The sequence below is a fragment of the Sturnira hondurensis genome, unplaced genomic scaffold (assembly GCF_014824575.4).
Source record: "Sturnira hondurensis isolate 20B ecotype Veracruz unplaced genomic scaffold, ASM1482457v3 Scaffold0023817, whole genome shotgun sequence".
Taxonomy (NCBI): domain Eukaryota; kingdom Metazoa; phylum Chordata; class Mammalia; order Chiroptera; family Phyllostomidae; genus Sturnira; species Sturnira hondurensis.
In genome coordinates this window covers 2,400,904-2,428,109 of record NW_028096448.1, presented here as the reverse complement: position 1 = coordinate 2,428,109, position 27,206 = coordinate 2,400,904, and the positions used below count along the sequence as shown (strand labels likewise).

The following is a 27,206-nucleotide window of genomic DNA, read 5'->3' as shown; positions in this document are numbered from 1 at the left end:
ACTCAGAGCTCTGGAAGTGCCCGACAAGATGTGGCTTTGTTCCTTGACACCCAGTGTCGGGCTTGCAAACTGTGACTCCTGCATGTCAGGGCTCAGACACACGTCTTAGCAACACAGTGTCAAGAGCTCAGTCTTCACTGCATTTCCTAACAGCTGGAGACTGGGTCATGAGGCTGCAAAGGCCCCCATAAGGTTCTGAGACATGTCCCATGGCTGAGGGTCCCCGTGACGGGCATGACTGGTGCCTCAATGCCCCCTCCTCATGTGGGTTTGAAGTTTTATTCCACCTCCTCTGAACAGCCTCACTCAGACCTTCCTGGGACAACTTTCTCATCTTTCACTTAAAAGACAAACAATAAATGTGTGACCGTCCTGCACTTTCTATCAGACAGGGAGTGTTGTGGTCTTGACTCAGCTTAGCCCCTTTCAGAAGATGTCAGCATTTCTAAGGGGCTTTTAAAAAGAGTTTTCTATATTGTGCAGTGAGGAAATGGGAGACGTCAAACAATCTGAAAGCAGCTTGTCTACCTGAAGAGCTGACGTGCGTGTTAGGTGAACACTGCCCGACTCAGTAGCTACATTCAAGTCATATTTTGCTTGTCCCATCCCTCCATCTCAGCTTGGACACTAGTATCTAATTCCAGTTTTGTTAACAGGGGTCTCAGAATCCACAGAAAACACCACCAATCCTTGCCATCTCCATCCAGGCTTTGTGGATGGAGGATGAGTGGGTCCAGGTGCCCTGTAAGCTGTGAGCCACTCTGTGACGATGCTGAGGGTGATGAGGGTGATGAGGGTGATGAGGGTGATGAGGGTGATGAGGGTGATGAGGGTGCAAGGGCCAGGTCTCTTGCAAAGCTTCTTCACTCAGGTCTGTTTTCTTCCCTTCTTTCTTTCAAGTGATTCACAGTGACGCATCCCCAAGTCAGTCAAAGTTGAATTGAATTCATAATGCCTTTGACTGTTATTCCTATTTTTAAAAAGTGCTTTTGTAGCAGGAGAAATTACCTAGCCTGGGGAGATGCTGGCTCACACCTACATAACTCCTTAGATTTTCAGAGGAGACATCATTTGCCATCTTGGAGCGAGACTCTGATGTGCCTGACTCAGCACCAATTTTCCCAAACCGTAAACAGTACGTAAACCGTAAACAGCTACAGTTAGAAGTCAGGATTACTGTACTTTATGGCCTGTGCTATGGGCATAAAACTGGATTTCAGTTTTCTCCCTTGAACACTATAGTGTGAACTCATTAGGAACATAAAATACAGATTCAGAATACCCTTTCTTTCTAGTATATCATTAATTTCTAAGTAAGAAAGAATACCGGATGAGGTTTCATGGAACGATCAAGCTATTGTTCGTCCGCCCCCACCCCCCCCATTCCTCAGCCTCCTGCCACCAGAAAGACTGGGGCTTTTCCGGGGACAGCAGTGATGGCAGTGAGGAGGGGGAAGAGGAAAATGTGGTGCCTCCCAAAGGGGGCCCTCCATCTGATTCGTCATATGGTGCTTAATGCTGGCTTTCATGCCTGAAGTATTGATTCAAACTAGCAACAATTACAAGTGCTTTAATCCTGAGTCCCTCTGATTCCCGGACTTGTGGGCAGTGAGGAAAAGAAAGCAGTTACATCTGTTTCGACCAACTCCATGCAACCTAATGTATTCTTCAGTAGAGTCATTCGTAAACCTTCTGAAAACCATCTGACTGAATTCCTGAAACAGAGCGAGTTGGGTCTCAAGTTCTTTATAGGAATATGGTATGTTGCTTTAATGATCGATCCATGCAAATACATTCAAATTTATTTAGATCCCACAAGGAGCTAATTCCAAGTTGCTACAAATGCACACCTGTCCATCCTCACATTTACTGCACACACACGGGTTCTGTCTCATCATGCCATCCAAATGTGTAGCGCGCTCACACAGAACTCATATTACACTTAGGAAACACAGGAGCTTCAAGACCAGAGGTTAGAATGAGGGGCCCAGGCTCAGATGTGGTCCTTGGGTTGAACGGAGTCCAGAAATACATGCTGCCTGTTCTGTATACTGTTTGCAATTTTTGGACTTCTCAGGAAAAAATCCAGATTTTTCTTCATAAAATCTGACAAACTGGTCATCCATGTCTAGAAAACAACAGGGCGCTGAAGTTGAATAGGGGCAGCCCCTACAGAAAGGGGTGGACTCTCCCTCTCATCCAGCTCTTTACACTCCCGGTTAACACTCCGCCTGCTTCACTGATGTTCAGCACCTACTTGGTCTTGGAATGCATTTTAGGGCATAGCCCCCTTTCTAGATAGATCCACTCTATGCTTCCCCAAACATTATGGATTGAATTGTGTCTCCTCAAATTTGTATGTTAAAGCCTTGGTCCCCAGTCTCAGAATGTGACCTTATCTGGAGCCAGGATCTTTACAGAAGTAACCAAATTAACAAGGTCATTAGGACGGACGCTAATCCAACATGACTGGTGTCCCTACAAGAAGGGGAACACTGTGTACAGAGACACACATGGAGGGAGAAGCGAAGATGAGGGCAGAGATCAGGGTGACGTGTCTACAAGCCAAGGAACACCTAAGATTGCCTGCAAACCACCAGAAGCAGTCCAGAAGTCAGGGACAGATTCTCCTTCACAGCCTCAGAAGGAACCAACCCTGCCAACAGCCTGATCGCAGACTTCCAGCCTCTGGAACTGAGAGAGTAATTTTTTTTTTTATGGTAAGCCACTCAGTCTGTGGTACTTTATTATGGCTGCTCTAGAAAACTAACACTTCAAGTAGCTCATATTAAGTATCTTCCTTTGATCATTGAGAAGAATCCTGAGTGAGTGGCTTTAATCACTGGCTACATCTCATGTAGAAAAAGGGCAAGGAGAAACATTCTTTCGAAAACTCAGCAGCCAGGCTTCCAAGATCTTCCTCACGGAGATGTTTCTAATGATAAGTGGGGCCTTATGCCTTCTCTAGCTCAGGCAGGTGCTGAGAAACTTCTAATCAATCATGACTGCAAAAAGATGACAACAGTTCACCCCTGAGTAGGTGGGTGATATTTTAGCAGTGAAGAAATATTTTAGGGGAACAAGTATGTCGGGGATAAAGAAAATGCCTGAATCCTCATTTACTCCTGAACTTAATTTAGACTACATACTCCTACACATACACTTCAAGACACCTTCTGTTTTATTTTTCTTCTCAGGCTTTTTCTGCCTCTGTCTGATCCAAACACTACAGAGGGCACTAGAGGGGACTGAGTGAGAAGGCTGGGCTGGCTGAAGAGCCAGCTGTGCCCCACGAGGAGGCCTAAGTGCCCTGGCTTTTGAGTAAGGTCATGTTTCAGGTCACGGTTCAGAGTCTTAGTTCCTTTCTCTCAAAATAAGTAGTCCTCTGGCTTACAAAATGATTCACTTTCCGAGATGTTCCAGAAATGAAAGCATTATTTTTTCTCTTGCTTTTTCTTGTTGACATGATGGGTGTTCCCATTGCTGACTCCCACTTTGCCTGCCTCCACCCAGCCCCTAGGCCCCTTCCCTCTGGCCATCCCCACACTGATTGTGTCCGTGAGTCATGCATACATGTTCTTTGGCTAATCCCTTCACTTCCTTTTATCCAGTAGCCTCCTCCTCCCCTCTGCAGCTGTCAGTTATGCATCACACTTTCCTTTCATACCTGAAAACCCCACTTGCAGTGGTCTGAGCTCCATCCTCTAGGGGATTTCACTTCTAAAACCAATGGATGTCCCAAGCTGCAAAATGGGGAAGGGCCGGAGGGGACTGCCCTGGCTGACCAAGACCCGTCACCCGAACTATGAACATTGAGAAACATGGCTCCATGTCTACTTTTTAATTTTTTAAAATAAATTTTAAAAAGATTTTATTTATTTATTTTGAGAGAGAGAGAAAGGGAGGAAGTGAGGGAGAGAAACATCAATGTGTGGTTGCCTCTTCCATGCCCTCTACTGGGGACCCCGGCATGCGGCCTGACTGGGAATCAAACCAGCAACCCTTTGGTTTGCAGGCTGGCATTCAATCCACTGAGCCACACCAGCCAGGGCTAATTTTTTAAATGATAATTTTTAAGGGGATGGTAAACTGGATTTCAAATAAATAAAATGGAGTCATATGGATTAACTAGGACTCTGGGGGAATAAAAGTTTTGGTAAGTGAAGGGAAGCAGAAGGGGATCTGATGGTTAAGATGACAGTTAGGCTGACCAGTTACTAGGGTTCAGGTTGAAGGGCCCTGAGACAACACACAGAAAGAAAGCAGCATGGTTTTGCATTTGGTGGGAGACTCCGCCAGGGAGAGCAATTGTCCTGAGACCTCCGCAGTTCCCCGACTAGAGGTTGCTGGAGATGAAAAGACCTGCTCACACAGCCTTTAGCAGGGATCCCCAGACCTGTGGACTCAAAGCTTTTTGAGGATTCCATCAATGAAAATCTAGGCATGTCCTCCTACATACCCCATATCTTTACTTGGAAGTTATATACAAGTATACTGCCCTAATCTACCATGCAAACTATAATATGGGGAGAATCAACTTAAAAAGAATGATATAGAATAAACAGAAATTCTACTATTTTCATCCCCACACACCTGAGTAGATGTCCTTGTTCATCCCTTGGTGCTCACTGGCCCCCCCTTATCTGTGGGTGGTATGTTTCAAAACCTCTAGTAGGTGCATGTAACCATGGGTGGTACTGAAACTTGTGGGCACTGTGTTTTTTTTCTAGGCATATACACCTATGATAATTTAATGTATAAATTAGGCAGAGTACAAGATTTAACAACAATAACTAATAATGAAATGGAATAATTATAATAATATACTGTGATAGAAGTTATATGAAGGTGGTCTCCTCAAAATATCTTATGCTGTACTCACTTTTTCACCTAAAGAAAGTACATTGAACAACTGTAATGGCAAAATCAATAAAATATATTAAAAAAAAAGAAAAAAAGTAGTACGTTGTGGCTTCTCTTTGGCACATTGCAATTACTAAGTAAAATAAGAGCTACTGGAACACAAGCACCACGATAGCTAGATAGTAGATCTAATGACCAAGGCAGCTGCTAACTGCCTAATGGGTGGGGGGTGCACACAGCATAGAACGCACTAGCCAAAGGGGTGATTCATATCCTGGGCAGGAGAGAGCAGGCAGCGTGAGATTTCAACGCACTATTAGAATGGCATGCAATTTAAAACTTATAAATTGTTTATATCTGGACTATGCCATTTAGTATTTTCAGACTGTGGTTGACTGCAGATAACATAGAGGATAGTGGAACATAGAGGATACATAGAGGAGCGGCGTCAGATGCACCCAGCTGGTCACGTACATGTCTCAGGGGCAGCCCACACTTCTCAAATGGTGATTGGCTGAAAGAGTTATGATCAAAACATCCAGATGGCTTGGTGCCTGAGATTTAGGTGGGTCTGCCCAACAGCAGCAGTGAGAGAGCTTTTTCAGAAGAACAATATTTTGGTGTTCCTACATAGAAACTCTGCCTTAGCGCTTGACATCCTTTTACCGGACATGACTGCTCCCCACTTTCAATGTGGGATTATTCTGGGAGTGATGAAATTTTTTAATGTTATTAAAATTGTCAGGCTAAAATTATGTGTTATATCTTTTTTACTCCATTAGGACTACAGACTTGACCACATATTTTTCAAAGAATTTAAGATTTCCAGCATGTTTGTTACTTCGAATGGCCAAAGAACGCCCCAGCCTTGTAGCTTCAGAAATGCAAACTTTACAATAGATTCCTATATCCTTTTAGTTACTTTGTACCATAATGAAGCTCAGGTTTTTTAAAAGATTTTTTAAATTTATTTTTACTAAGAGGGAAAAGGCAGGAGAGAGGGAGAGAAACATCAATGTGTGGTTGCCTCCTGCACATGTCCCACTGGGGACCTGGCCTGCAACCCAGGTATGTGCCCTGACCGGGAATCAAACTAGTGACCCCTTGGTTTGCAGGCCTGTGCTCAATCCACTGAGCCACACCAGCCAGGGCTGAAGCCCAGTTTTCGCACAGTGATCAGATGGCTTAATCTAATCTCCTCAGTTTAGGTCATGATGACCCAGGGAGGACAAATGACTCCTTAGGAAGCAGAAGAACCAGAGCTAGAGCCTAGGGTCCTGGCCACAGGTAAGTTCTCTCTCCACCACTATTGCCTCTGGTTCTCAGATTTCCCCTTCATCTGCTCTAGCTTCAGGATACATTTGTGAGCCTCTTGGGTGTGAATCAGTGGCTGCATTCTCTTAAAGGGGACCTTGAGGTGCAGAAGTGGCCTACCTCCCTGACTTTCTGAACTCTGTACAATCTTGTCAGTCTGCACAACACTCCTATAGGCCCAGTCCATATAATCTGGCTAGAGATGCCAAGGGTCTTAATACGAGGAAATAAACTTCCTAGAAGAGAGAGTACACTGAGACGAAGCAGACTCAGAGCAAGTTTGACACCTTGAACACGCCCAACGCTCTCCTTTGTAGTTCTGCCTTTGGCTCCCCAGTCAGTGTGTCTTCTCCTTCTAATGACCAGGGTGACTAGGTTGGGAATGGATGCATATAATGCTAAAACGTTAGTGGATTTTATACATTCTAAGCAGCATCTAACAGGCAGGCTGTTAGAAGGGGAAGGGTTGGTTGGGAAAGGGTTGATTTATAAGGATACGACTTTAAAGGCAGAACACTTTTTGCAGTGCATGGATGCTTTCTGTCTCTTCCCATCTCTGAGTTTCGTTGCCAGCACTGCCGGACAGTTATGGTTGAGGTGTGTGAATATGGATTCATGCAGGAGAAGCTGGCAGCTGCCTCTCTTTTTGGGGGAATATGTTCTGGGACAGCAATGGCTTTTTTGTCAGTTACCTCCGGGTGGCATGGTTCTACAGTGGACAAGCTAAATGGCTAGCCACATACATCTGTACAAGATGCATGTATCTACTTTCTGTATTTCTGCCTTTCTATATTTCCACCCATCTTTTTCTCTCTCCACAGAAGATGGCAACTTGGGCAGCCAGATGTGCTGGCATCTCACATCTGCGGAAAAGCCTTCCATCTACGCATATACCTGGGGCTCAGCTTGTACTATAGCAAAGCTGGGGAAATGAGAAGTGAAGGCAGAGAAATGCAATAAAGGGTACCCATACTCAGATGGTGGAACTGAACTTTGTCTGAGAAGAGGGGCTGGGATCAAGGATCTGTTCCTTCTCTGTTTCCCAGACTCCCCCTAACCCCCTAAAACAGCCCTATTTATATTATGTATAAAACTGAACAGCTTCAGGAATCATCCTAGAACTATATCCACCCACCCAACCCACTCCCAGAGAGAAGACTTGGCTATCTGCAGCCTAGGGGAGGAGACCTGGGGAGCCCAGGACCACTGTCTGCAAGCAACCTAAAGCATGCACATTAGAGGCATGAGGCTTTGAGTAGGCGCAGAAAAAAAGAGAACAAGATCCATTGGTGGGAGTTGCACAGACACAGAGTTCAGTTCAACAGAAGGCAGAATCAGGCTCTCCCTCAATGGGACAGGCTCTGCAGAGTGCTGTGAGTAGCTATCACTGAGGCATTCATTAAGAGAGATCTGGACGACCAAAGTGTGGATGTGTACCACACTCACTGACAGACAGGGAAGGGGCCAGGGGGGAGTAGGTGGTTAAATATTTCCATTTTGCGATTCCAATGACTGCGCAATGCAAGGAGAAATCACCCACCAATGTTAGTTATTTTACATAGCAGGATTAAAACAACATGTTCCAGGAGGAAACCAAGTCAATTATGAGAAACAAGTTGTCCTTAAGAAACAAAATAGATCAGGTGGGAAGGTGGGATCCCAGTGCCCCACTGCACGGCACCTGCACCCCCATAACCTCTGTAGGTGCCAGTGTCGTCCTGGTACTTGTGAAGATGATAATGAAAGCTACTGGGGTGGAGGAGCTGTTGGGAGAGGAAAATGAAATAATAACAGGTAGCTGAATGTTTGCTATGGGCTAGGGACAGTTTTAACAGCTTTAGTTACATTATTTAATTCCTGCAACTACACATTTTACAAGTACAGAAACAAGGGCAAAGAGAATAAGAGAATCACTCATGGCTATACAGCTAGGAAGAGGGAGAATAGGATGAAACCCGGGAGATGTCTACACATTGCACATAAACACTTAAAACAGTGCCTGGGACAAAGTGGGGGCTCATGTGATGACTGTTATTATAGGGAGTTGGAGCAATATGGTAGACAAGGGGGTGCCCTCTGGAGCCATTCTGTGTGATAACTGGAGTTCTGTATGCCTGGTGTTCTCATCTATAAAGAGGGCACGAAATGGCCACTTCTTAGGAAGCCTCAAACATTAAGTGATTTAATGCATGTGAAATGTTTTAGAAAAATGCCAGGCAAATAACAAGTGCTCCACTAATGTAAGGTAATATCCTACAAACATGCTGTAGATTACAAATACACCCAGGTATGTGGTATAGTGATATAGCATACCTGGTGCCTGTGTCTGTGATATCCGTACAAAAAGGGCAATCACTCAGAAGAGTCACGGTTTAGTCACGAGGTATCATTAGCAGCCCCTGATATCTTCTGGTTGTACCGTATAGAAGAAAGGGTGTTTATTTGATTGCTTGGTTCTTAACCAAACCACAACTCCTATGTATAGAGGGCCTTAATTCTACTGGATAGTGGTGATCTTTCACATGTGGTTCTCATCCTGCAAACCTGCCTCTCAGCTTCTCCCTGAATCTTGAATCAAATGAAATTTCCCAGGTTTTCATGGGCGAAGGAGAGGGCACTATAAAGCTAACCTGGAAAAGAAATGGAACGTTTTCCACTGACTTTTTCTGCAGTGAGCTCTTCAACAGACACCCAGAACTGAGCCGGGACAGAGACTGGTCTTCTCCCAAATATCTGCAGAGCTGGCGGTTCTGCTGTCTTACCTGGTGAGCTTGCTGCCAATCTGCTGCCTCAGCTCCAGTCTTTCTTCGTCTGTCTGCCTGGGAAGGATGTTCTTTTCTTCCAGCTCTCTCTTGGAAGGCCTGTTGCTGAGTTTGATGGCTAAGGAGTCCTTCCTGCACACCTTCATGGCCAGGGAGCCTGCAGGAGGAAGAAACAAGTTAATAATGCTGGCACACATGTGTGGGCCCCAAGGTGAAAGGCAGGAAGACAATGGGGTTAACACCTGAGAGTGGTCAAGGCCCCAAATGGTGCTTCCATTGAGTTCCTGGTCAACATGTTCCATGCACCACACAATGTGCTGAGCATGTGATGAGTACATGGGGAGCCTATGACTAGGTCTTTGCTCTCCAGGAACTTCCAGCATGCAGGCAACATCATAAAGGAGAGCAGGACAGACCGGAGTGGAAGAGAATGCAAAGCTGGGAGAAAGGACCGAGGCCTTCAGTAACTGTGGTCAGCTTCACAGAGCAGGAGGGGCTGGTGCCTGCAGGACAAACAGGATGCGCGCAGGCAGCAGGTGGGTGGGCATCTGCATGTGGCAGATAAGCCCAGTAATTACAGGAGACGAAAGAGACCAGTGACTGTGGAGCAAGGGAGGCTGTGAAGGAAAGTAAGCCTGGGCAGACAAAGTGGGGTCTGCTCGGGATGGGAGTGGGAGTGAGGCCATTAAAACAGGCCATATTCAGGGACTATTTTTTTTCTTTTTAGAGTAAGAGGTTCTGAGCAGCCAGCCAGGGCAGGGCTTCCTCCCGCCTGGAATAAATCCATGCTTCTCAACCAGGGGTGATCTTGCTCCTTGAAGAGACACTTGGCAAAGTTTAGAGACATTTTTGGTTATAAAAATTGGGGTTCAGGGGGAGGGTGCCCCTGGTATCTAGTGGGCAGAGGCCAGGGATGTTATTAAACACCCTGCAGTGCATGGGACCACCCCACGGCAAGGACTTGTCTGGTCTGAACTGTCACCCGTGCTGAGAGTGAGCAACGCTGGGCTAACACCTTCAGTTCTTCGGGCAAGAAAACAGTGCTCAGTGGCTGAGTGGCCGCACTTCCCACGCGTGGATTGTTTGCGCCTTGGGCTGCCCCTCTGTGGTCCCCTCCTCAACATTTCATTGCTCACCAGGGCTCTCACAAAGCAGGAGAAAGAGACTGGGAAGCAACAAGTTTGGGAGATTCCTCTGAATTTAGTTAGTACTAGTGTTCTTTCTTTCTCCCCTGGTATTAGAACATGGGCTTTGCCAGGAGACACAGCCGGCGTCAAACCCTAGCATTGTCACTTGGCGGATGTGAGGCTCCGGGCAGGTCACTAACCTCTCCCTTTCCTTCCCTTCTCTGTAAAGTGGGGCAACAGTGTCGATGCCACTGGGTGTTGTAAGGTGTAGGTCGTAGAATAAAAATCTTAGTACGTGGTCAGATGCAGTATATATTCAGTGAAAAGCTGCTATAATATAAATTCATTTATTAAAAAGTTAAGCAAATATCAGTCTCTATCACTTAACTGCCATGCATTTATCATTTATAAGCAGAATGACAGATTTTGAACTCTGCTTCCTTCATTTCTTCTCTCTTGGCGCATTTGAAGGCCTTAAAAAAGAAATTTAAATTCAGGCCTTCTAAAGTTATTGAAGTCTGCTTAAAATGAATTTGCTGCACACAGCATGGTGGGTATATCTGAGTATCATGTAGATTGGAACTGAAGGTCAGGGTCCCCACCCCTTTTTTGAGGGAGGGGCTGCAGCCCAAGGGAAACAGTCAAAGAAAGGAAGCGCTATCTAAGAAGTAGCAGGTGGCGGCGTGATATAATTTGTAGATTTATGAGGATATTTAGAGGACACCTACACTTTCATTTTGCTGATGAAGAAACCGAAGCCCCGAGAGGTTACTTGAGCTGCCCTGTGCCCCGGGGCCAGATGACACCAGACCCCGGACCAGAACCAGAGTGCAGGGCAGCTCCGCAGTGCTCTTTCTACCAGCCCCCACCCCAGCTGAGCAGTTTGGTGCACGCACTGGTATACAGTGAGGTGTCATCGTCCTCGTCATCCTCTTCCTCCTCCTCTTCTCTTGTGTATAGGCAAGATGAGTCTTCGTAGTCTGATTCATGAGGCACATTTTCTTTATTGTCATCACATTCAATCACAACAGTTGGCACTTGTCTGATTTCTGGAAGGCCCAGAGGTCCTGCCTTTGTGATACTGTCACCCGAGTGCAAACCAGAGCTGTGGTACGAAGTGGAACAGGGAACCCGCTGCTCAGAGCTGTTTAAAGAGAAGGAGGAAGGAAGACATTCATTCTGGCTAGAGTCACATAAATGCATCAGAATGTTGTTAAAACTCAGTTGTCCAGTCCTAAGAGGCAAAGTGTCTCCAGGGCAATTGAAGTCTCATTTCTCGACCTACAGCTAAACCCCTGAAGGACAGCAGAGTTTTCTGGTAGCAGCATTGCCCGGGGAGGAGGAGTTCTAACCCCCTGTGGAGGGACGGTGGCGGTCCTAGCACAGCAATGGGGTTGCACTCACTACACTGAACAGCACACTTCAGAAGAGTAAGAGTTATAATTTTCTTTGTCCTGTGTATTTACAATTAAAAAATAAAACCACAAAATCGAAAAAATTTCATTCCATGGGTTTTTCTGGTTAAGATCCATACATTCAAGTGCCAGAGGAAAGCTCCTTTGCAAGCCACACGTNAAGAAACCGAAGCCCCGAGAGGTTACTTGAGCTGCCCTGTGCCCCGGGGCCAGATGACACCAGACCCCGGACCAGAACCAGAGTGCAGGGCAGCTCCGCAGTGCTCTTTCTACCAGCCCCCACCCCAGCTGAGCAGTTTGGTGCACGCACTGGTATACAGTGAGGTGTCATCGTCCTCGTCATCCTCTTCCTCCTCCTCTTCTCTTGTGTATAGGCAAGATGAGTCTTCGTAGTCTGATTCATGAGGCACATTTTCTTTATTGTCATCACATTCAATCACAACAGTTGGCACTTGTCTGATTTCTGGAAGGCCCAGAGGTCCTGCCTTTGTGATACTGTCACCCGAGTGCAAACCAGAGCTGTGGTACGAAGTGGAACAGGGAACCCGCTGCTCAGAGCTGTTTAAAGAGAAGGAGGAAGGGAGACATTCATTCTGGCTAGAGTCACATAAATGCATCAGAATGTTGTTAAAACTCAGTTGTCCAGTCCTAAGAGACAAAGTGTCTCCAGGGCAATTGAAGTCTCATTTCTCGACCTACAGTTAAACCCCTGAAGGACAGCAGAGTTTTCTGGTAGTGGCATTCCCCGGGGAGGAGGAGTTCTAACCCCCTGTGGAGGGACGGTGGCGGTCCTAGCCCAGCAATGGGGTTGCACTCACTGCATTGAACCGCACACTTCAGAAGAGTAAGAGTTGTAATTTTCTTTGTCCTGTGTATTTACAATTAAAAAATAAAACCACAAAATCGAAAAAATTTTATTCCATGGGTTTTTCTGGTTAAGATCCATATATTCAAGTGCCAGAGGAAAGCTCCTTTGCAAGCCACACGTCTGGAGAGGTGGTGGCGGGGGGTGGGGGGGTGGGTGGGAGCTGGTAAAAGGACTACTTTGATGGAGAAGCTAGAGATCCAGAAAGAGGTAGTGCATGAGGTGCTAGCTTTCAAAGCCAAGCAGTGTGATCGGGAGGGACTGAGCGAGGGACAGACTGCTTTTAGGCATGGTGATCAGGGCGAGAGAAGCCGTGGGACCACAGGGATGGCAACCCATTCAGGAACATCAGGGTGGACGTGATCAAGGATGACTTACAGAGGGTTCTCTCCCCGGGACGGGGTCAGATGCTCAGCAGCCACAGGTAATGATAGTCTGGGTTCTTTTTTTTTTCTTTTTTGTGGGCCAATTTTCCAGGAAGCAATGATGATGATATTCTAGGTCTTTTCCCTTTTAAACTGAGCCAACTCTGATAAAATGTATTTTTTAATTAAAAATGCTTTGCTTCATAAATAGAAGCCATATATGTTCATTGTAGGAAAATTAGGAAACGCATAACATCAAAACTAAAGAAAATAAAGTAGTTATTTTCTTAATAGAGTCTACGCTGCATTGTGATCCTGAGAAATTTAGAATTCTTTTTATGACAGGCTCTGAATGAAGCTCAGCAAGAATCATGGGCCAGAAACACATAGTTCAAGTTTCTAGTTCATTTTCAGGTTAACTGGGAAAAGAATTTGTATCTTTCATTTAGGGCAAGGGTGTCAAACTCATTTTCATTGGAGGCCACATCAGCCTTGTGATTGCCTTCAAAGGGCTGGAATAATTTTAGGACTGTAAATATGTAACTACTCCTTAACTGTTAAAGAATTGAAATTACTTCCAGCCCTTTGAAGGCAACTTCGAGGCTGACATGGCCCCTGGTGAAAATGAGTTTGACAACCCTGATTTAGGGAACTTCTCAACACAGAAAACTCATCACAGTTTCCTCCCCAAAGCATTAGACATTCATAAGATAATGGAGTGTGAAGTTATATTTACTATATATCAATAAATTTACCTTAAAATATTTTTTTAAATGTTAAGAATTTTTTAAATCATTTATTTATTTATATTTATTTATCTCTAGAGAGGAAGGGAAGGAAAGGGAGAGAAATATCAATGTATGGTTGCCTCTCGTATGTCCCCTGATGGGAACTGACCTGCAACCCAGGCATGTGCCCTGACTGGGAATCGAACCGCAATTGTATGGTTCACAGGCCCGTGCTCAATCCACTGAGCTACACCAGCCAGGGCCTACCTTAAAGTATTTTATACAAAATAAAAGTCTTTAGCCATGACATATGAATGCATGATAGTCTCCTAGGAAACTTTCAATTACGTGTTGAATTATTGCTATGTCTAATTTCAATTCAATTAACTTTCTCCCTTCCATTGTTTCCAAAGGGCTATTTTGCTCTTTGTGTTTTTCACATAACTCCTCAGTGACACAAATGGAAAATCTAGTTAACACATTTTGAGCTCTGCTATTCAAGGCCCTGAATTCGATCAGCTAAAAAAATCCCCTTCAACCACTAAGATTAAATCACATATTTACCAAAATGCAGCATCTTCTTAGATACTAGCAGCTAAAGGGATCCGTTTCCTACCTAGTTTGATAAATGGTAATGAGAGGAGGAAGGCGGAGTACAAGATAGAGGGTCTCTGGGTGAGGAATGTAATCGCCGACTGCAGGGGACTGACTGGGGGGAGTTGGTGCCCCACCACACAAGACGCCCCTTCCTCAGGCAACAATAAGCACCACGTTCCACCGCTGCTGGTGATTCTATATTGGGTATTACGGGAAGTAGAGACCTAGGAGGCAAAAATCCCATTCCACGGCTCCTGTTTGCCCCATCCCTGCCTTCCTCTCTGTAATGCACAGATAGCTAAGGAGGGTTCCTGCAAAGGCACGGAGCTGGGACTATCAGATGGCAAGGAATGAAAAGTAGCTGACAGACATTCATGTTTGGTGGGGAAAAACCTGAAAACCAGAAGGTATTAGTTCCTTAAGGCAGATGGCTCCAAACTGCCTTGAGAGGAAAGAGAAAGCAGAAATATTATGCAAAGGGAGATAAACTCGACCCTCCAGGCAGCCTGTGATAAACAGGAGACTGGTTTCTCTTCCCTCAGAGACACGTGGGAAGTGTGAGACTTTGAATAGAATGGGATTATAAGGCAGCTCACCCTACCCTCCATTGCTTAGGCAGGTACTAGGTATCATGCTACCTACTTGTCTTATACAACAGGGACCAGTCATGGCCATCGGCGACTGCCTGGTGGGGGCTCTACTGTGGAAATAGCTGGAGACCTCAGCTGGCCAATAAGGTCATCTTCCTGAGTGGGACTGCAGCATGCAACAGAATGTCTAATATCCCAGAAGGATGGAAAAGGTGTTTTCCAGGAGGCTAGGGGAATCTACCAAAAGGGCTTTAAAATGTTCTGTTAATAAGTGTATCTTGACTGCCAAAACTCTGAGAAGAAGGAAAAAAGCCCACACAGATGATCCATGTATCTGGTAAGTCTGGGGAAGCACAGGAGGGCAAGAAAAGGCGAGTAAGAGTGAAGAAGGAGGCCGGGAAGTTTATTCCACGACCTTGGTCTGAGGAGGCAGGATACAAATTCAAGTCCACATTGTCAATAATCAAATAATATGAATAATAACTTGACCAATAGTAAATGACAAAATGTGGACTTGAATTTGTATCATTTACTACTGGTCAAGTTATTATTCTTATTATTTGATTATTTAATGTCTCCGAGCCTCAGCTTCCCTAGCTGCAGCCCTGGGTGGTGTCCCACTGGCCACGCCTTTACATGAGACCCTCACTTGTTATCCCTAGAAACAGCCTTCCAGGTGGTTTCCAATCACTCCCCGCGTCAGTCCCCTTTCAAACACACGGAGGTCAGAGCCACTTTCTAAAACTCAGGTCTAGCCTCACCCATTAGCCCTCTGCCTGCCTACACCATCTACGACACCGGTACTTCAGGAGTGACTCCAGTGGAAGTCAGTTACTGTATCGTGAGCTGTACTATTCAAGGCAAAGAACGAAATCATCCTAAGTGTGGCACCTTACTCCATTTGGCCTCCACCCCTGATGGCTGTGGGCAGGAAGGGGAACGCCCAGCCCAGTATCCGTCTCAGGAATGTCGGCTTTACAGTACAGAGTTGTCACTTACAAAATGCACTCCCCAGGAAAGGTCTCACTGCTGAAGAAAAGTGAAAACCTAGGAGAGGTCATTTAGACCCAGTGTGACATGCAGTGCCTTGCACAATCTGACCCATAAATTATATGGGGACAAAACCCAGCCTTCATCCCCATATAATTTACCCCCTGGTCACACACAACAACGCATTGCAAACACTTGGCCTGGAACACAGTGCCTAAGTTCTTGGGAGATCTCTCAATAGTAATACATAATTGTGAACATCTGTTGGCTTACTGTCTTCCCTTCCCCAGCCAAGCTGCAGGCGCCTTGAGGGGCAGGGACCATGTCTAATTCACAGCTGTGGCAGGTGCCTAGTGCCACATCTGACACAAAGTGGACAGTCAGTAATTGTTTGTTGTTTTTGCTGAATGAAAGAAATATGGGCTGGGATCCCTGATACGGAGGTGCATGTGTAAGTGGCTGACAAACCATATGTATAGGGTATTAATTAAGAGATCTGTTTTTCATTTTCAGAAAGGCATTTGGTGGTGTACTGCAAGGCTGTGGGCACCCCTGATGTGGTTGACACTTTTATCGATGGTGTAATGACGAAAAGGGCATCCTTATCAAATAGGTGGAGAACGGAGGTAGAAAAGGAAAGGAGGATGTGGGCAAAGTGAACATTTACCGAGTGCATCACCCACTGTTCTAGGAACTTTCACACCCAGTATCTCATTTCATCTTTATAATAGCAGGGGAGGTGTCATTATCCTCATTTTAATAAGCAGGAAATAGAGGCTTCAAGAGGGTAATAAATCAGCCCATGAGGATGCTGATAGTAAAGAAAGGACCAAATCTGAACCCGCTATATCTGAAAACTGAGTTATGGAACTTGTAACATTGTGAACTTTCATTAAATGCATGCCCCACTAATACATGTGTGAGGTGCAGAGAATATCATGTCTTTTCAACAGCACATGTACAAAGTAGGCATTATTACTTTGTAACTATTTTAAATCTTGCTAACCAGGGTGATAGTGTTCTACCCGGCCATGGTCAGGCTGTGCCTGGGGTGCTAAGGGTAAAGGATTCACCTTAGACACGGGACTGTGATGGTCAGGATGTTGGGGGGAGTCATCTGCTCGTCTCTTGTTGTGGCTAGTGGCCTCTGCACCAGAATGGCAGAGTTGAGTGCTTGCCACTGTCTCAGATATTAACTGTCTGGACCTTCACAGGGAGATGTTTGACCCCTGGTCTAAACCAGTATTCCTAAACCTTGTTCATGTCCACACTCCTTGGTTTTCTGTGTGCCATATTTGAAGTCCATTTACACTGTCATTTGCCATATTTTGCTGTGTGTAATGTGCTCCTGTGTATAACATGTGCCCATGTTTTTTTGCCCAGACATTCAGGACACAAATCTTTTGTTTTAATTAATTAATTAACTAACTAACTAATATATATTTAGAAACAAAAATGATTATCATGCTCTAGGGCATTATTTTGCATAGGACACTGCTATTGCTTTCCAGAGTTACTCTTTTAATGCATAAGCATATATAAAAGAATTAAATACATTTATATAGATACAGAATTAGTACTACCCACGTATAATATGCATCCTTATTTTTCCCTCAAAAATTTGGGTAAAAAGTGTGCATTATATATGACAAAATATGGTCCTTTGTATTTTTCAATCAACAACTTAAACAGCTTATTAATTTAGCCTCCTCTGAAGCCATAATATCTTTATAATAATAGGTTTCATGGCTAATTGTGTGTTTATAACACATTAAAATAAATGTGACTATTAAAACTTTTATAGAAGGTTGTCCTAAACTTGCTTTATGTACCACCCCTGTGCGTATATCACTTCCAGGTCAAACGACGGCTTGGGCCCTCTCAACCGCAGCATGACTGGCATTTTGTCCCAGACAACTCCTTGTGATGGGGGCTGCCCTGCGCATTGCAGGACCTTTGGGGCTCCCCTGGTCTCTAACCATCACATGCTAGTGGCATCTGCTCTCCTTGTAATAACCCAAAACATCACCAGTCATGGCCAAATGTCTTTTGGGGAGGGGAACTGCCCAGCAGCAACCGTAGGCCTGGTGTCTTCATAACGGCTTTGCCCTGAGCCGCGTTCTCAGGGCCGTCCCACGTAAGCCCTTTGGCACTGCGCCCAGGGTCTGCAGTGTCCATGGGGGAACAAAGAACCGTCCGGATCCTGTCTCCTAAGTCTCTCACTCCTGGGTCTCAGGCTGTCATTCTGGGGGCTGTACCAACCATTCGATGCTATTCGAGTTTCACTAAGTCATCTGCAGCCCTCGTAAGTCCCTGAGCAGTTACCCCATTAAGGTAGGCGCTCCGAGCTGACTCCTGAGCAAAACAGCTTTTCTCATTACCTTGCCCAGATTAGTGACTTACAAAATGACACTCTAGTGGCCTGAAAGAGTCACCACATCTTCCAGAGCACCTGTCAACCTCCCTGAGGAAAAGCTGACTCATGTAATCAGATCTATTCTAGACCATTCATGTCAAAATTCTTTGAAGTTAAGCTTTCTCTTTGCTTGGAATTCAAGTGGCTCTCACTGTATGCGGTTGTGTTCTGTTCCTCTGCCTGGTGGCTGAGCAGGAACTAAAACGGAGGTAAGCATGAAGCCCCTCACCCTAACCTATATGGAGCCTTGCTTAACTCATATGGACTACTACCGTACATAACAATGATAAAAGTTAACATTTTAAAGTGCTCACACTGTGCCCTATACGGATTTATTTAGGTCTTACAACTACCCTGTGAGATGAGGGCATATACCGTGATTCCCCCCATTTTAGAGAGGAAAAACGAGGCACATGACCAAAGTCCCAGCTGGAGGGACGCAGGCATCACCGACCACAGGCAGCAGGACCCACCCTCTCAGGAATGTCACTACACCGCCTGTGCAGAAGCACCAGCCCTGCGATGGCTCCGGTCCTTCCTCTTCTTCCAGAACTTTCCCCTCTCCCACCACCACTCTTTACTGCTGTCGAACAGGTCTGACCACACAGTTCTCCCATTTAAGACCTCAGAGGGGTCTTAAACAGCAAATGCCACCCTCTTTGGCAGGGAGTAGGGGGCGCCTCACGATCTGACCCACAGTCCACTCAGTCTCATCTGTCACCCCTCTGTACTGCACGCCCAGTGCCTCCACCTCAGCGGGCCACCTGCTGCGTCCCAAAGCACATTGTGGACTTTTCTGCCTCTTCCCTTTGCCATGGCTCTGCCTCGGAACTATCCCCTCAGAGTCTGGCTGCTGACGCGTGCCACTCACACCGGGGGGAGAGTTCAAATGCCATTTCTTCTGAACAGCCTTTCCTAAACTTTTCAAGGGAAATCGGCCCCTCCCCTGTGCCCCCACAGTCTGGGTTTTCACCTCTGTCACAGCACCTGTCCCATTATGTTCTCATGTCTGGGCATTTACCCCCTACCCCCGTTGACTATAAGTCTTTCGAAGACAGAGGCTGATTATTAATTCCTTCATATCCAAGTCCCATTTTGTACATGTTTTTGGAACTGCTAGAAAAGTCAACTGAGTAATTGGATTGAAGTCTCTTGGAACCAGAAAGGTCTTATTACACTTCTCATCATTTAATCCTCTAAAATAATGATCCCTGATCCTTAAGGTCTTGCTGTTGCAGGGGAAGTATCCCTGTGAAAGAATAATTAGGGTTTTATATATAGTGATCTAGACTTTTTTCCTAAGAAGATAATCCAATGAGATAAAGCACAGAGACCTATGCAAGGAAGAATGGCATGGTGCACCCATGCCCTCTGTCCCAGGCCTGTCTCTGTGAGCACAGATGGAAGAGAGGGAGCTTAAGGGTGTCCGTGTTCCAGTTCTGCACTCACGGGCTGTCAGGCCACTTCAGTCAGGACTGTCCAGAGTCAGGTCGCTTTGTAAGGTGCAGTAGAAGAGGATCCTAAACTTTCTTCTTGTATGCCATTTTGTAATGAATTTAAATAAACATCAAAGACCCCAGATTATTCTACAGGGAGAAAAATGAGATTCTGTTTCCCATCTAGGTAGCTCCAAATGACGTAATTTTCCTGACAGATATTACAGGGATAAGCATGCAAAAACCCAAGAGCATTTGTGGCATTCACAAGATGCTGGGCAGCTGCACCAGGCTGGACTATGTCCATTCTATTCCCTCTGCCAGGGGCTGACTGCTCAGGAGGCAGGAGCAGGGCTACTTCAGATTCACTGCAGTAGCTAACACACATGGTCCTTGGTGGGATCCGTAAAAGTGCTTTGAAAATGTTCATTACCTCATTTAATCTCACAAAAATGTGTGAAGTTAGGACGGGTGTTGCTATTACCTTGATTTTATGATGAGAACACTAAGTTTCTGAGAACATAGTGAAGTGATCACAGCAAGCATGTGGCCTTGGGTTTCCTCACTCCAGGGCCTGTGGTCTTCCCATTAACCATGCCATTGTCTCCCAGAGGACCCTCACTGCATTTTTTTGTATATGTATATGCTCACTATGAAATGCAATTTGCACCAAATTCAGAAAACATGGAAATATTAATTATCTGTATAATGAAAAGCAAAGATAATAGATGCTCACATAACCCAACTACTTGTTTGGTATGAACTTTGCTTTGAAGAGCCACGGGTTAGGTGCTCTTACAGAACCCAGAGGTGGGTCTGAATTCTAGGTGTGAGCTGTACAACAGCTTTTGGTGTGAGTGGCACATGGCTGGGTGAGCAGGTGTGCAGAGAGAACAGGATACGAGAGAGGCCAGAATAGTTACCAAGCTGGACAACCCAGCCTTGGAGAATGCAGTGCAGTCAGTAAGAAGGAGGGAGGTGTGGGTTTACTGTGGCCACGTTAACGATGCATTTCCTTAAGGATAGAAAGGCACCACCATCATCCCCTGCTTTATCTTTCCACAGATCCCTGTCTCCACTTTGCAAAATATAACATCGTCATTGGCTTTTCAGGCCTCTCCCGCTAAAAGGAAAGCTCACGAGAATGCGGACTTTGTTGTGTCCTCACTGTCTCCCCAGAGGATGCAATAGCCTGCCTGAAAGTCTTCCTTCATGAAAGAGATGAAAGAATAAACACTTGTTTATCTAAAACAGGAGGCGGGCTAGTTACAAGAGATATACGAAAAACAGAAGCATTCAGAAAGCTTGAGAGCAAAATGGTTGTCTTAAATTGGTAAAAAAGCAAGCATTTCAAACTCTCTTCCTCATCATGTCCCTATGACCCATCAGGGAGGTGAAAAACTTTCTTCTCTCCCCTCTTTCTGTCTCCATCATGAATAACAGTTAATGAGTCTTCTGTTTGGAAAGTCCAACTCTGTCCTTTATCTGCACTAAACCAGGGAGGAGACATGCAGGTTGAGAACGCACCGCTCCGATTCCCAGTCCACCTTCCCCATTTCCCTACTATTTAAATGGTCACATTTTTGAGAAATCTCTACATTAAAAAAGTTAAGAGACTGCCTTACCTTTCATGTTTATTACTAGTGAGGGAAAGGCAGCTTGTTTTTTAATAATTCATAACGAACGAATGCCAAGACATCACAGCATTTCAGGGCCAGGGCAACCGTCTGTCCCTTTTCGAGATTCATTACCACGTGGTAATGGGCGGGCCGCCATGTGCGTGGCAGAGCGTGTGACTCAAAGTGGGTGGGGATTACCAGCTGTCAAACACCTTTCACACTCTTGTAGAAAATCAGGGCAGGTTTGGAAACACAAAATTACTGTGTGTTTCAAATCCTTAGTCTTTACTGAAAATACCTGAAAACCATTTCACCATCATTTCTAAAGAAAAACGTATGATAACGGAATGTTGCTTTCTGGCATCTGATTTCAAATGCAACAACTGTGAAAAGGAAAAAAAAAAGACATTGATCTCCTCAAAGGACTTAGAAAGTTTATTATCTACAAATATGACAATGGAAATGAAGTTAAACTTCAGGAGGACCAGCTTTTGTCATTTAGTCAGCACAACTTACAAAGAGTTTTCAGAAAGGAGAGAGAACAGTCAGCCGTTTTCTTCTTAGAAACCAAAAATGTGTGAGGGATTATGTTACAAATTGCAGTGCCAGAGGATGAAAAATGACATAAATAACCACTGAGAGCCAAGAAATAATCAGCTCCATTTCAGGAAAACAGGCACACAGCGGTGCGTTTTATCATGGCCTAGGATTAGCCTCCTGAGATAAGAAACTCAAACTTAGAGCTTTTGTTTTTTGTTGCACTTAGTAAGCAGAAACTGTGACCTTCTTTACACTGACCCACAGTTCTGAAACACTGTCTGGGCTTGGGATGCGACGAATGAACCAATCAGACATGCAGAGTCTGACCAGCCGCCCACCACTCCTGCATTCTCCATTTCTGATGGAGAGACCACCCAGTGGTGGCCCTTTCATAAGACTTCACACCTGGACATCAGCCAACATCCTAGGACATGCTTGGTTGGACGGTGGTGCCAGGAGGGCAGGGGGTGGAGTGAGGAGGCCTATGTTTGAGTCCCAGCTGGGCCATTCGCCAGTTGTGAATCTTGGTCTTCAGTTCCTTATCAGCTAAATGGAGGAACCTATTGGCCCACCTCACAGGTTGTTGCTAGATCAATGGTGCTTTGCGAACACCAGTGCTGGTGGTTGCTGTTTTAGCTAGGGTTATACTTAAACACTGGCAATTATCCTAATCCAGTCATGATGGATATTATTCATTGATATATTAAAACACTTCCTTTAGCGTTTTTATTTTTCTAAGATATTTGTTTATTTATTTATTTTTAGAGAGGGGAAGGGAGAGAGAAAGAGAAGGAGAGAAACATCAACGTGTGGTTTCCTCTTGCACACCCCCTACAACCCAGGCATGTGCCCTGACTGGGAATCGACCCTGTGACCCTTTGGTTTGCAGGCCAGCACTCAACCCACTGAGCCACACCAGCCAGGGCTAGTGTTTTTATATTTGGGGGCTGCAAAGTCTTTCTCGACAATGGTTTGTAAATCAAAGATTCAATATTCATATATTGGGCCAGAGTTTCTATTAATGTACACAGAGGAATTCAAATACAGATTCTCTCTTTTGAAATTGCACTTCCCTTTTTAATCTTCTTAAGACTTCAGCAGATGTTAGTGGTTTATACAGTCTCACTTTAACCTTCCTCTAGCCAGTCTGCTCACCAGCCTCGTAGGGTAGGTGTTTCTTGCTCACAGCAACAGTAAATACCTTGCACTGAAATCCCGTCATGCCCCTTGGAACAGCAGTTAAACTGTAAAACAGTAACTATGGGCAGTCACTTATAGATGATAAGTACATGCTTTAAAATCAAAGAACTGACCTAACATAAGAGATTGATAAAACTCTGATCTCAAAGGGTCAGGGACAAATGTCTACCCAGGACTGCACAAGATTTTAAAGAGACGGCATCAATATAAGAGAAAGGAATCTTTCTCTGGAGACGCATTTCACTTAAACATGTTTGCCACGTGTATGAGGATGAGCAAAATTCTGAACTTCTGCAACTATGCCAGTTGGCAAACATAACACTTCGATGTTCAGAGTTTAACTCTTGCTATGGCACCAACGCACCTCTGCTCATCATCTTGAAGCGCTCTTTGATTTTCAGGTGGAAATGGCATTGTTTCCACCTGCCAATAAAGTTGGCAGATCGTGAAGGCTAAAAGACACCCCGGCAGTCATCTGTTGTAGTTCAGAACCAAGAATCTGTCTTGAGAATTTCCTGTGACCCTTGAAGTCACATGACGAAAAGTAATTGTTACCATGAAATGTATTTATACCAGGACAATGAATGGTTTGTGATCTTCGAAAGGCCTAAAATAATGATTGAATAATAGAATGGTAGAGCTCTGGGGGGCTACTGATTTCAATTTTTTTCTGTCCACTTCTGAAATTAATATTTTTGCAATATTCTTGAAGGTGGTCATTTAATTCTCAGCTAATAGAACTGATCAACTGAATTCAGATGGGAATGAGAATTAGTGGCTGATTAGGGTTTGAAGTGTAAATTCCAAGACTGATGCCAACTAGATCACAGAGCTTACTACAGATGCTAAAAATAAACACTACATACTATTTGAGATAATAAAATGTCACCTTCAAAAAAGATACGAATCATCATTGGTGGAGAGAAAACTAACAAAAACAACTAGTTAAGGAAACTGACACAAACAAACAATCTACCACAAAATAAGATCAGACCTATTCGCAGTTGCTTTTAGGGGCACTGAAGGCAAATTTTGTGTGCTATATAACGTTGCTTAACATTCACCACCAATTATTGGACAGTTACTGTACGTCATCCAACAAGAGGAGTGATTTTCTTCACAAACAACTCTAGTGAGGTTGGTGGTATTATCAATATTCCTGTTTTACACATGAGAAATCAATGACATGAAAAAGTAGTATCTCTGAGGTTGAACCCCTGGCAGCTGGATTCTGGAACCCACGTGCTCGGCCATGACATGCCTCCGGGGCGTGCCTCCGGCTTGGCCACGCTGCCTGGGGCAGCCTGTGACTTTGGATAAATATGGAACTCAAGTTTGCTTCTGCTGGTCTCTGGTTCTCTCCGCTGCACCCCTCCCACCAGATCTGGTGAGCCAATGTTGCAACTGTTGAACCACACGCTATTTAGTGTCATCAAGCAGGATTCGGGTTAGGGTAATGATGAAGAACATCATACAAATGAGAATAGATTTAAAACAATCTTGGGAGAACATAGACAAGATGGTAAAAGGTCTAGAAACCATCTTGATAAATGATTACATGAATTTGGAATTATTAGCATAGAAGAGGGAGATAAGGTAAGCTATCTTCAAAGATTTGAAGGCCTTCACAGTAAAAGATTAGAAATAAGATTGGGGGGGGGTTTATAATAAGTAAAACTTTCAGCTTAACATAATAAAGAACTTTGTAATAATCAGACCTTGCTGATAAGGCCGTGGGCTAACTTGGGACCTACAGAGGCTCCCTTTCTCGAAGAAACTAGAGGACAAACAGTCCAGAACACCGCAACGGGCGGGCTGCTTGCTTGGATGGCCTCCAAGGTCCCTTGTAACTGTAATATGACTATTCAGATTTATGGTCCAAAGCCAGACATTACAGCTGCTTAATTCTTCACTCAATTCTCATGTTAGCCCCAAGGTTTCAGCAGCAGCAGACTGTAGGTCTGGGCCAGCGCCCCGCAGGTGGCATTCTGTGAGACTCAGGGTCTTCCCGGGCACAATGCCTAAGTGATCGGTCATGTTTCTTTCTTCTTGTAGTGTTTATTTTTGGTGGGGGAGGGGTCACTGGAAATGGCCAGGAGAAGAGAGAAAAATAATTGTTTCCTTCTGTATTAAACTTAGAAAAACAGGGAGAAGTTTTAGAAAATAAAAGAAGAATGGCATCACTGGAGTCAGTGGCAGTTCCTGCACTAAAGTGACAAGTGGCCTAAGACCCCGTTCCATTCCCAGATTCTGCCAGGACTCCTAGAAGACAGTGTGGATGCTCAGAAAAACCTCTCAACCTTTAACTGTTTGGGAGGAAAGACTCTCTTTTCTGAAGGGCGAGCTTCTCCAAGGGGTCCACACCTTAATTCTCTATGTCCTGGCTGGTCTATCAGAACAACCCTGGGCCTTGACCTGGGATGGGAGGGAGGGAGACAGAGGAGGTAAGAAGAGCCTCGGGGACTGCCTTGGCTCAGCTGCCAAGTTCATGCCACCCTCCTGCTCACCCCCACCTCCCACAGCGTCTGCTCTCCCTCCACCCCACATTTGTTCTCTGGGATTCATCTTGATGAAAAATCTGACTCAGTTTATGCTAAGACCTACCCATTAGTCTATAGTCACCTGATGTTCTACAAATACACAGAAACTACTGAACTGAGAAAAACAGCGTAACTTGTTGCTTAGTACTTCTAATGGAACCTTTTCAAATGGCATGTGTAAGTGGAAATGTATTTAGCAATATCCCCCTGGTACACTGTCATGAGTATCTTGTTCAATTGAGTGAAGCTCCTAAGAGATATGAAAACTGACTGGGTATGTAGTAGACACAGGGATAGGAAACTGTGTTGACTGTCAGGTCTTTAGGAAAGCAGGTGCACTGGAACAGAAAGAGTTTGGATTTGCAGCTGGAAGACCTGGCTGGAAGGTGCGGCCTCTGGGGCCGCTACCTAGGGCAGTGCTTTCCAAAATGTCTACGGGAGGGACCAGTTCTGTGGGTGGGTTGGTTGATTTACATATTATAATTTTTAGTCCTTCACAAATAGATGTTTTTGTAAAAATATAACAAATATAAAAAATGAAATTCTTTTTTATTATAAGATTCAACAGACAAAATTAGTCTGTCAAATTGCTATAAAAATGTGCAAAGCCTCGCTCTCAATTTCTGTACCTGGTTGCGGATGGGCACCAAGCAGTTGGTGGCCCTCTCTCTGAGTAGCTGGCACTGGGGGACCCAGCCTTCCTCAGTTTCTGCACATAGTCTCCCAAGGTGGGGTGAAGATTAAGATGATAACAGAGATGTGCAATCAACTAAAAAGTGCCATCAAAATTTTAAATCATTATTGTCCTCATTAACAACAACAGTAGTTGAAAATGATGACAAGGGGCTAAGGACATTTCTGTTCTGTGAAGGTAGCTGTTAAAGTGGCACAATCGGGTCAGACTTACTCGTGGCAGCCACTTCCCTCCGAGTCACAAGTTGTCCAAGCAGAGAATGCTGGTGGAGCGGGAGGGAGAAAGCCACTGAGAGTTGGGTAACTGCAGCAGAAAGCTCCCGACAGTGTTGCCTTGCCTCTGGGTCTCTCTGCCTGGCAATAGGCTGAGACCCCACAGTGCCATTCCCCATCTGTAGGACCAGTCAATGGAGGTCACTAACCTGGGACAGCCACTAAAGGTCCCTTCATGCTAGATCACCACTTTTTCCTTCCTATGCCAGGGAACTAGGTCAAGGAACATGCCTTGGAGTCATAGTGGGGAATTTCAGCCACTTCTTGGGCACAAGAAGGGTGGTATTTGAACACACACACACACACGTGCACACATCAGAGCTATTCAGAACCAGTGTGAGCACTGTCACCAGCACTGGGGAGGGTCTGTGCTGCAGGCCCACCTTTGGGGTCTTCTTGGCAGATCTCCTGGCAATGCTGCTGGGAGCAGATTTTAGTACAAGAGGGGGCTGCTCCCGTTGTTCAGCATTGGAGGCCCCCACACATCTGAGCAGACGACCGTGCTCTGCCTCACCCAACAGCAAGAACCAGGGCACACCTCTCTACCTTTCCTCCCCCTGGATTTCCACCACCGGTCTGCCAGCTCTCATCTTTTCTGATTTTACATTCAAATGGGCATTTTTATGTCATAAAAGAAATATTTATAAAATAAAAAAACTAAACAGCACGGAAAGACATGAAATAGAAAATCAAAAGATTTTTCTACCCATCTCCCCACTATTCATGATCATGTGTGTCTGCTTTCAAAAAACGTTAAGGCTTACAGAAATTTGGTATGTGCTAGCATGCATGTTACTTTTCCCTTTTGATAAATGTGATTGCTCTCTAGGTAGGCAATTGGCAACATTATTTTTTTCTTCCACACTTTCCTTG

General features: G+C 44.9%; 1 protein-coding gene across 3 annotated transcripts in view; it reads right to left on the bottom strand.

Moving 5' to 3' along the window:
• PHACTR1 (phosphatase and actin regulator 1) overlaps positions 1–27,206 on the bottom strand; it is a 300,114-nt gene that overhangs the window by 39,629 nt on the left and 233,279 nt on the right. For all 3 annotated transcript variants that reach the window (XM_037037890.1, XM_037037888.1, XM_037037889.1), the window contains 2 exons: positions 11,792–12,039; positions 8,940–9,096 (listed from right to left, as the gene is read on the bottom strand). In XM_037037890.1, the coding sequence (XP_036893785.1) occupies positions 8,940–9,096; positions 11,792–12,039 (405 nt within the window). The remainder of the gene's footprint in view (positions 1–8,939; positions 9,097–11,791; positions 12,040–27,206) is intronic.